Source organism: Triticum urartu, chromosome 6 (assembly GCF_003073215.2).
Source record: "Triticum urartu cultivar G1812 chromosome 6, Tu2.1, whole genome shotgun sequence".
Classification (NCBI taxonomy): domain Eukaryota; kingdom Viridiplantae; phylum Streptophyta; class Magnoliopsida; order Poales; family Poaceae; genus Triticum; species Triticum urartu.
The window spans coordinates 60,813,252-60,824,772 of record NC_053027.1 but is presented as its reverse complement, the minus strand read 5'-3'; the positions used below and the strand labels follow the sequence as shown (position 1 = coordinate 60,824,772).

Here is an 11,521-nt window from a genome sequence, read left to right as displayed (position 1 = left end):
AATGTGTCTTGCATTTCTTTTGCTTCATTGCACCACCATTTGCTTAGTTTACTCATGATATATGTGAAGATGCCATGCCCATCCATTATCAACACCCATTCCATTTTTCGTCATACCATGTTTTTCCATTCAGATGCCGTTCTTGTGTTTCAGACATCCAAAAGGAAGAGGGTGATTGCAGAACCTGAAGGAGTACAAGCAAAGTCCTAAAAAAGGTGGTGCTACCGGAGAAATCACATAGCATCCGATGTATATTGGCGATAGAACCAGCGTCGCAAAATCTAGGATATCATAACTATGCAGGTCGCTACTTTGCTCTTGTGAGTACCTATTGTCCTCTCGCTATCCTTACATTCATACCTGCTGGATTATGTGACATCATTGTGCATTATAGCTTGCTTATCCACTCTTTGCTCCAAATTATTAGATCTATATTAATGCTTAAATTAATGTAGAATAAACCCAATGCTTTTAGTTATGCACGGTTCTTGTAAGTATCTGTTGTCCTTCATCACTGTACATATATTTGTCAGTTAGTTCTTCATGTACACTTTGCAGCTTATTTTCCATTGTCCTACATTTTTCTACACATCAGATCTACATTCACTCTTGCCAAAATATTGAATAAAACCAATGTTACTGAAGAAGTTTAGCTCCGCATTGTTCTTGTCAGTGCCTTCTGCCTGTATGCTATATTTACATTTGTACTTTGCATCTTAAGTTAAATAATTGCCATTTGTTCCTATATTTTCACATCTATATTTACTCTTAACAAAATGTAGAATAAAGGCAATACTCTTGAAGAAGAGTGTACGGTAAACTTCTTGAATCCCCCCCCATCAATATGTACAAGGCCTTTATAGAGCCTGTCTTCACTACTAATTTAAGTTTGTCCTCCTCGAGCCTTCAAATTTGTTGTGTATATTTGGATAGCTGTGAGTGCAAATGCTGTTTATTTTTGTTGTCTGCATCAAATTGCTTGTTCAAAGTTTATAAAGTAGAAGTACATAAACATAAGTTTGTCGTTCTCAATTTCAGTCTTTAGTTGTACAACCTAGTTCCTTATTTGTACCATGTAAATTAAACTAAACATAGCAAGTTATCTTCTTTAGCACTATGTGTATGCTTGTGTACTTGATCTGTAATCCAGTGATGTGGTGAGACTACCAACAACAGCACAATCTCCTATCCTGCTATGTCTCAACTATGAACAATGCCATATTATATTAATGTTATTTAAATCGTGTCTCTTTATTTACCAATATGGAATGGTATAAATTTACAGTACACTCACCATTCATGCTTATACATTGTTTAGAACTACATCTATGCTTGTGTTCTTGATCTGTAATCCAGTGGTCTGGTGAAGCTGGCAGCTCCTCCACAATGCCATTTCCTGCCTTCTTAACTATGAACAATGCCTACTATGTTAATGCTATTTTAAACCGTGTCTCTTTATTTCTGACAAAGAAATGAGATGAATTGACAGTGTCGATGCTTATACGTGCAAAACCTGTTATCTACCTACTTGTTTCTCTTTCAGGGTGACAACACTGCTGCTAGGAAGAACTGCCACAATGATAGTGAGACGAACCCATTGTTTGTCCCTCTAACACATATTCCAGAGGAGAAGGCAACACATCTTGAGGGTAGGGATACATCCACGAAGTCACATATTGATGTAGTGTCGAACTTACTCAGTGACACAAGCTCGATGAAGTCGCTGCCTGAATCTGTTCGACTTCTTCAGTCTGAAATTCAAGCAGAAGTACATGCTTCCGCTCAAATCCGATTGGAAGTCCAATCTCTATGCAAGATTAACCGTAAGTACAGGACGTTGATTGATGCTATGCAACTTAAGTTGGTGGATATGAGTGCAAAAGAAGTGCAGTCTCATCAGGTTGCTAAGCTGCTTGCACTGCAGCTCCTGGGCGAGGCTAACCTTTCTCGAACTATGTTGAAGTGCTGTTGGTTATGTCTATTATTTTGTCCGCCTGTTGACTTCCACTAGTGGCGACCTGCCCAGTTTATGTAATCTGCTATTTGGTTGCCCTTTATTATCACTTGCGGCAAACTTTCATGCCCAGGGGATGTAATATGCTGTAATTTCTTTGTTGTGTAGTCTAGGTTTATTCTTCGTCACAATGTTGTAATTTGTTTGCTGTTTATGTTATCGTCACTCTGAGAAAAGGTCGTAATCTTCAATCGGTGCACAATGAGCCAATATGTTAGGTTTATAAAATAATAATTTCTGTACTAAAATTGGCCGGTCGCCAATCGCTAGTATGGGCCGAACCGTGGGCCTACGATCATCTTGGGCCATTAGTTTGGTCTAGTCCTAATCTCGCCCACTATTAGTTTCGGGCCTTTAAAAGGCCGAGTAAACCACTCACCTTAATTGGGCCTGAAATTTAAATAGGCTTTTAATAGATTGAAATGTTTTGGGGCCTTGGCTGACCCAATTACATGATGGGCAGGAAGCAGGCCGGAAGTATAACGGGCCTAAATTAGGCCCTACACTCTCAAGGGCCTTTAACGGGCCGATAGGCAATTTGGGCTAGAATTTATCCATGAAGACTACGGGCCGTTAAGAGGCCGAAAGTAACTACAGATCATAATTAGGCCTAGGTGCAACTCAGGCCTTTAAATGGCCGAAAGTAAAACTGGGCCGAAAGAGGCCCATATATAGACAGGGCCACTAACAGGCCAAAACTAGTATCGGGCCGAACTGTTAAATGGGCCATTAAGAGGCTGAAGAGAAAATCAGGACGCCAATGGGCCCAATGGCACAGTAGCTGTTAAAAGGGTCGTATATGTTATGGGCCGTAATTTGACCGAAGAAATAAAAGTCAGTTAACACACCGGATCGGGTGTGGACCGTAATTTGGCATAAACTATTGTAGGCTGTTAACGGGCCGGATATGACATGTGTCGTAAACTGGCCCAGAATATTGTAGTCATTTAATGGCCCGTATCTGATGTGGGCTATAATTTGGTCCAGAAAATGTTAGGCTGTTAACGGGCCGGCCCATTAGATCTGACAAAATCATGTGGGCCTGTTCCTGGGCCGGCTTTTAGACCTATATGGGCATCTATTGGGCCGTCCCACATGTCAACGTTTCATTGGCGATTCTTGCCAAATGGACGGTTGACATCTGTCCCAACGCTGAGCCGACACGTGGTTCATCGGCGAATGAGAATTTTACACGTGGAAAATCGCCACTGGTCCGGGCTGTTAACGAGTTATCAAATCCAAATCAGAACCCAATAGCTTAACGGTGACCTGTTACGGTGGATGCCACATGTCGGTCACCCTTGATTATGACGCGCGATTTATCGTCATGGAAGTGGACACTTCCGTGATGATAATTTTGGTAATGTCATGGAACACTTCTGCGATGGCACAGGTATGACTATCTTGATTTTGTCATAAAATCGTCATGGATGTACATGCATGACAGAAAACGTGACCTATTATGACAAACATGTATCATCACGGAAATGTATTTTTTGTAGTGCATGCGGTCCCTCACTGACGCGTGGGCCCTACAACACGCCCCTTGTCTCGGGAGGCGCTGTCACGCGACCCCCGTGTATATCGGAGACAGTCCTCGTCTCCACTTTCCCACATATACACTCGTCCACCGCTTCATTAAACCTTTGTCTATTTAGCAATTCAGGTGAGGCTCCTTCCCCCATGGACTACGACGAGGTACTAGCGGCCATTTGCAACGTCACAATCCTCACGGACCTCAAGACGCCGACGGTGACCTGGAGGGTGACGCTGACAACGTTGTGGCCTGAGAAGAAGAAGCTTCGGTGGGGTGGTGGTGGGGGCCGACGCTCCATGCGGCTTGACGGGTTTGGGGTTAGTCTCGGGATGGAGGATGATGATGTGGACTTCGAGGAGTTCAAGGTCACCGAGATCAATCCATTCACTGCCATCAAGAGGTCCCGCTATAAAGGTATTGCCCCACGTCACTAAGCTGGTTTTAATACACGTATTACAATTACCTTTTGTCCTTGTCTATTGTAGGATATACTGTAGTATCACATTTTCTTAATTTTAGGTAGGACACATAAGTTTGAAACTTCTTATGGTTAATTTTTTGACGGGGTAAAATATTTGTTATGTTGTTAAAGCTTTCAATATATGCTTAGATCATAGCCGAAGGCGGAGGTAGGACCCAAGCCATTGGCTGTGTCCGGGCGTGACGTCCATGCACGCATGTGTATCATATTGTAGTGAACCACAATAGGCCCATTGCCTAGTGTGAATATAACTCCTCCCTTGGCTATAGGTAGCACCATAGCAGATAAGCCTGCCCGCAAGAGAAATTTTCTATTTTCACGTGCTTTATACTCTTACGTTTTCTGGTTTCATGCGGTCTACGCTTTTCGATCTCACACGATTAACGCTCCTTTTATCTGTCTAAGTAGAGTGTTGACACGAATTTACGTGTTGATCTGTTGCATAATTTATGCATCACCAACCCAAAAGGATTGCTCTGAAGTTACTTTTTGCCATTGTTAGCCCGGATACAAGGTTGTAAACCACCTAATATATTAAAAATTCTTGGATATTATTAAAAAAATCTATGTATGGTTTACGCAATTTTATGCTATTTGAGTATAAGAAACTGAGTTGCAGATTTTGTACACAAATTCTATGTTTTGGTCAAGAGTTTTTGCTTTGTTCATGCATCGGTCAGCCACATCCTCTCAAAAGAATCAAAACTACTCTCAAATTATTTCTTCTTGGTGTCAAGTAAGACACAAAGTCGAGAAGTAGCATTGCCATGTTAGTTTACATTTTTTAAATCTCTATATACAGGGTTAGATCATGAACATATTATGAAAAAGCTGCAATGTTCATCCGAATTCATAAGCTATCTGTATAATAATGCTAATGATTGCACATACATGATAGTAACTCAACATGGGTAGGTAGATATGTGTGATTTACAAGGATCATAGAGTTACATAGCCATTTATAAGGAGATATTGGTTGAATATTAAGTAAGGTCAATGTCATGTTAGTTTAAAGGAAATGCTAGATCTCCATATACAAGGTTAATCAAGAATGTTATAATGCTAACTTATAATTCATATAACTACCATATAATAATGCTAATGATTACACATGAAGTACATGCTAGTAACTTAATGGAGCAACTTTACTTTTCTTTGAGAACAATGGACTAACTATGAGTAAATTACAAGAATCTTAGAGTTACACACACTCATCTATAAGAAGATATTGGGTAAACATTTGGTTAGATGAACCCGTCCAATAAACCCGGACGAGAGGAGTACAACAGTAATAATACATTTATACAAGAGGTGTGTAGTACAATGTTGAGAAAATGAATGAAGTAAATAGCTATGAGTTATTTGGAAGAATCTTAGAATTACTCCCTCCGGTCCTTTTTACTCTACATATAAGAATTGTGTGAAGTCAAACTTCACAAAGTTTGACCATATTTATATGAAAAAACATCAACACCTACCAACAACAACAACAACAACAACAACAACAACAACAACAAAGCCTTTAGTCCCAAACAAGTTGGGGCAGGCTAGAGGTGAAACCCATAAGATCTCACGATCAAACTCATGGTTCGGGAACATGTATAGCAAGCTTCCACGCACCCCTGTCCATTGCTAGTTCTTTGGTGATACTCAAATCCTTCAAATCTCTCTTTACGGACTCCTCCCACATCCAATTCGGTCTAGCCCGACCTCTGTTGACATTCTCCGCACACTTTAGTTGTCCGCTATACATTGGAGATTCTGTAGGCCTGTGCTGAATATGCCCAAACCATCTCAAACGATGTTGAACAAGCTTCTCTTCAATTGGTGCTACCCCAACTCTATCTTGTATATAATCATTCCGGACTCGATCCTTCCTTGTGTGGCTGCACATCCATCTCAACATACGCATCTCCGCCACACATAGCTGTTGAACATGCCGCCTTTTAGTCAGCCAACACTCAGCGCCATACAACATTGCAGGTCAAACCGCCATCCTATAGAACTTGCCTTTTAGCTTTTGTGGCACTCTCTTATCACAGAGAATGCCAGAAGCTTGGCGCCACTTCATCCATTCGGCTGATTTGATGATTCACATCTTCATCGATACCCTCATCCTTCTGCATCATTGACCCCAAATATCGAAAGGTGTCCTTTTGAGGCACCACATTCCCATCAAGGCTAACCTCCTCCTCCTTGTGCCTAGTAGTACTGAAACTGCACACAATGTACTCAGTTTTAGTTTTACTAAGCCTAAGACCTTTCAATTCCATGGTTTGTCTCCATAACTCTAACTTCCTATCAACCCCTATCCGACTATCATCAACTAGCACCACATCATCCACAAAGAGCATACACCATGGGATACTTCCTTGTATATCCCTTGTGACCTCATCCATCACCAAGGAAAAAAGGTAAGGGCTCAAAGCTAACCCCTGATGTAGTCCTATCTTAACCGGGAAGTCATCAGTGTCGACATCACTTGTTCGAACACTTATCAGAACATTATCGTACATGTCCTTGATAAGGGTAATGTACTTTGCTGGGACTTTGTGTTTCTCCATGGCCCACCACATAAAATTTCACGGTATCTTATCATAGGCTTCTCCAAGTCAATGAACACCACATGCAAGTCCTTCTTTTGCTCCATGTATCTCTCCATAAGTTGTTGTACCAAGAAGATGGCTTCCATGGTCGACCTCCCAGGCATGAAACCAAACTTGATTTTTTATCACGCTTGTCATCCTTCTTAAGCGGTGCTCAATGACCCTCTCCCATAGCTTCATTTTATGGCTCATCATCTTAGTTCCACGATAATTAGTACAACTCCGAGCATACCCCTTGTTCTTGAATATTGGTACTAATATACTCCGTCTCCATTTTTCTGGCATCTTGTTTGCCCGAAAAATGAGTTTGAAAAGCTTGGTTAGCCATACTATCGCTATGTCCCTGAGGCCTTTCCATACCTTAATGGGGATACAATCAGGGCCCATCGCCTTACCTCCTTTCATCTTTTCCAAGGCCTCCTTCACCTCAGATTCCTGGATTCGCCGCACAAAACGCATGTTAGTCTCATCAAAGGAGTCGTCTAGTTCAATGGTAGAACTCGCATTCTCCCGATTAAACAACTTGTCAAAGGGCTCCCGCCATCTATGCTTATTCTCCTTGTCCTTCACCAGGAGTTGGTCTGCTCCGTCCTTGATGCATTTGACTTGGACAACATCCCTCGTCTTCCTCTCTTGGATCTTGGACATCTTATAGATGTCCCTTTCGTCTCCCTTCGTGCCTAACCGTTGGTAGAGGTCCTCATACACCCGACCCCTTGCTTCACTCATAGCTCGCTTTGTAGCCTTCTTCGCCATCTTGTACTTCTCTATGTTGTCTGCACTCTTATCTAGGCATAGGTGTTTGAAAAAATCATTCTACCACCAGGTATTCTTAGCTTCGCTTCTCCTTCCCCTAGACACTCCAAACTCCTCCGAGTCCACCTTACGAATGCGATTCGCCATCTTCATCCACACATTGTCTGCATCCCCTCCTTCCTCCCAAGGGCCCTCCCTAATGACCCTCTCCTTGAACGCCTGAGCTACCTCCCCCATGAGCTTCCACCACTTCATTCTAGCGACTTTGGCACGCTTATCCCACTGGACATGAATCCACAAGAGGAAGTCAGCAACCACTAGCTTATGCTGAGGGACAACACTCTCTCTAGGTATCACCTTACAATCTAGGCACACATGCCTATCTTCTCTTCTCGAGAGCATGAAATCATTCTGGCAATAGTGTTGGCCACTACTAAAAGTCACCAGATGTGATTCTCTCTTTCTAAAGAGGGTGTTAGCTACGATCATGTCGTAGGCTAGAGCAAAGCCCCCACTTTCCAACCTACACTTGCTAAAATTATACATCAACATCTACCATTCTAAAATTATACAATATGCACTGTTAAGTCATAATGCATCTACTGGTATTGATTTCACATTGTGAAATGTTGGTATTTTTTCTATAAAGTTGGTCAAACTTTACGAGGCTTGACTTTAGAAAAATCTTATATGCGAACTAAAAATGACCGGGGGGAGTACATACAATCATTTATGAGAAGATATTGGTTAAAAGTTTGGTTGGATGAATCTGTCCAATAAATCCAGATGGGAGGAGTACGCCGGTAGTAGCACAGTCATACTACAAGTGTGTAGTACAATCTTGAGCTAATAAATGGCATAACCAGCTATGAGTGATTTGCAAAAATCTTAACATTACACACAATCATTTATGAAAAGAATTTTGGTTAAACGTTCAGTTGGATGAATCCGTCCAATAAACCCGGACGAGGAGTGTCCGACAGTTGTAGTACACTTGTACTACAGGTGTGCAGTACAACATTCTTGAGCTAATAATTCTTGGCCTGCCTCCAAATATAGAAAGTCAAACATACATACAGCCATTCATTCCCCAAGGGAAATACCAGAAATACCACTTCCCCCAAGGGTCCAACACGCGAAATTTCCCTGAGTAGAAACACTCATTCAGAACCTGCATCGTGCCTTCCATTCGCAGCGTGGACCCTCGCTGACACATGGGTCCCACCACATGCCCCCTCGCGCTGTCACGCGGCTCCCGCATATCTAGTAGACCGGACTTGCCCCCACTTTCCAACCCACACCTGCTACCCCGCTTCACTAAAAAATCTGCCCCATTTACCAATTCCGTGGAGGCCCCTCCCCCCCGGCGACGACTACGACGAGGTACCATCAGCCATCATGTATGGCGGAGCGTCCCTCATGGACCTCGAGATTTCGACGGTGACGCGGAAGGTGACAGAGGCAACTCTACGGCCCAAGAAGAAGACGCCCCGACCAGGGGGCAGTGGGGACTTTGAGGCCGACTATGAAAACTTCGAGGCCGACTACGGGGACTCCGATCTAGATCTCGGTCATAGTGGGGTGGATGAGAAGGATGACGACGAGGAGGTCATCGAAATAAAGCCCGTCGCTGCTGTCAAGAGGCGGTCCCTCTCCCAAGGTATCAGCCCTGGGTTGCTTGGATTAGTTTTGAATCTGTGTATCCTTACCTTTTGCGATTGAGTGTTGTACCAAGTGATTGTTTGATTGGTTCAGAAACTGTTTGGTCCTTCGATTGGGTAGGAAGGACAAATTGTGTTGGGGTTCCTGTTGGATGGCTATGTTTGGGCGGTGTTTGGATCGGATGTGCTATCATGAAGTGATTTGAATGAAGGGTTAGGTTCTTCCATTTTTCTATTGTATTCGGTTGGTAGGATGTTTCCAACATTGTCCCTTTCTTTCATAGAAGCTATTTTGGTTGTTATGTTGTTGATTTTTTGATTTATACTCTCCGTGACCTTCGATGGTGGTCCATAAGCTTACCGTTTAGTCAAAAGGGGTAGTAAATCCGCAGAAAGGGTCTGATTTCTCCGTTTTTCTTAGACGTATTTCTCTATTGAATTGTTTCCTTGTGATGGTTTTAGGTGTGTGTGAGGATTGTTCTAGAATTGGTTCATTTATCAGTCTAAAAGATTATTCTGCTAATCATTGAGTCTAGCTGAAAAAATATCATTGATTCTGCATCATCTATAATGCAATTTGTAGATTAATAATTGTAGAATGGTGTCAAAGGTCTATAACATGAGGTCAATTTATGAGGACCCTCGATTTTCCTTATTAAGTTGTGACTTTATTTTAATTGTTTTCCATCGTCATATTTTACATATAAATTCATATCCATGATGAAATTATTTACTTTTTGTGGGAGAAGTTTGTGCGTGTTGGTCCCTCTTAGCATTGACATTGATCTTCCAATTCTGATGATTTAAGCGCCATAACTAATGCCGGTTTTGGTGGTCCTTCAGCAAAAAGGAAGAGAAAGAACAAATTCAGGGGTATCCGTCAGCGCCCCTGGGGTAAGTGGGCTGCTGAAATCAGAGATCCTAGCAAGGGTGTCCGTGTTTGGCTTGGTACTTTCAAAAGTGCCGAAGCTGCTGCAAGAGCTTATGATGTTGAAGCACGCAGGATCTATGGCAACAAGGCAAATGTTAACTTTCCAGAGGAACCAACAGTTCCTCAGAAGCGCCGTACTCGCTGTCCTGCTCCTAAAGCACCCAAGCTAAGGGCATCATGGGAACCTACTGCCATACCAGTAGTCAACAACCTTGCCAACCCAAATCCTTTCGTCTACCCATCTGCTAACTTTGCCTCAAACCAGCCACTTGCTCTGCATGAGAACGTGTCATTTGTTCCTACAATGAACTCTGATGGCCCTGTTGAAGCCTCTGTTATGAATCTGCACTCTGACCAGGGAAGCAACTCCTTTGGATACTCTGACTTGGGTTGGAATTATGACACCAAGACTCCAGATATATCATCCACTACTCCAATTTCTACCATCGCTGATGGAGTAGAATCTGCACTTGTCCAGAGTAACCCCTACAACTCAGTGGTGATTGCTGAAGGAGCCGAATCTGCTGCGCTCGTCCAGAGTAACACCTACAACTCAACAGTGCCTCCTGCTATGGAGAACAATGGTATCGATATCGTGGCATGGGCGACGCTTCTTATGGATGATGGCGTGGTCGAGCCGATTGATAGCCTTTTGAATTTTGATGTGCCTCAGGACGTCAGTGGCAACATGGACATTGGGAGTTCTGAGGACATGACCATGTGTGGCGAATTTGTCTAAGGGATTCAAACCTTATATATAGGGACAAAGGGTAAGCTTTTGCATATTGCATGTTTAGTCTGATGTTGATAATATTTTCATCACTCTGAACATTGTGTTCCATGTTTCAGGAATAAGATTATGGAGATTGGGAAGCACTATATTGTCACCTTCGGCTAGCATATGCCTATGTTCAAACTTAGATCCAAAAATATTGCATCCTGAGTCTGTTTTGTAATCGACCCTTTCCCTAGTTGATTGTCTCTATGTGGCAGCCATTTATGATGAACCGTTGTCTTTATATTTTCTCAACTTTTATATCGTCACTACCATTTCTGAATGTGAACATCATGGATCTGTGTCCAATTTGCTTTAATCTGTGCACCTGATCGTTTTTTCCTTTAATTGGTGATAGAAGTAACCAACATATCTTATTTTTGAGCATAATATTATCTATTAAATATGGATTTGCCTGGCTACTTGCACAATTTCTGTTGTAGAGGTGTGGTAAATTATGGTTGTGCGCGTATCCTATGGATGCAGGGGCTGGACGTTTCAATCTCTTTTTTGAAAAAGTGTGTGTTAAGCCAACCTGTAATCTATATTATACCTCTTCATTTCAAGCTATGTCAAAATATACCAGATTTACTAATCTTCGATACTAGATGCGTGATCATATGGAGTCGTTCTTTCTACATGTAGTTCCTCTCACCGATGTAGTTCTTACTAAACATTTAGTGAGGCTAATTCATGAGAGGCGGGATTTTCCATTTGAGTGCATTCTTATAGAAATGCATTTTATTTTCCTTAGTCCCTC

At 42.2% G+C, this 11,521-nt stretch overlaps 1 protein-coding gene across 1 annotated transcript; it reads left to right on the top strand.

Moving 5' to 3' along the window:
• The first annotated feature begins 8,700 nt into the window (after positions 1 to 8,700).
• On the top strand, positions 8,701 to 11,080 carry LOC125515951 (ethylene-responsive transcription factor 1-like). The gene is made up of 3 exons (XM_048681429.1): positions 8,701 to 9,054; positions 9,899 to 10,756; positions 10,836 to 11,080. The coding sequence occupies exons 1-2, from the start codon at positions 8,793 to 8,795 to the stop codon at positions 10,723 to 10,725; spliced, it is 1,089 nt and encodes a 362-aa protein (XP_048537386.1). The 5' UTR covers positions 8,701 to 8,792; the 3' UTR covers positions 10,726 to 10,756; positions 10,836 to 11,080.
• The last annotated feature ends 441 nt before the right edge of the window (positions 11,081 to 11,521 follow it).

Coding starts and splice junctions, on each gene's coding strand:
- LOC125515951 (XM_048681429.1), top strand. CDS start 8,793: ATGTATGGCGGAGCGTCCCTCATGGACCTCGAGATTTCGACGGTGACG. Junction 9,055..9,898: donor GAGGCGGTCCCTCTCCCAAG/GTATCAGCCCTG, acceptor GTGGTCCTTCAG/CAAAAAGGAAGAGAAAGAAC.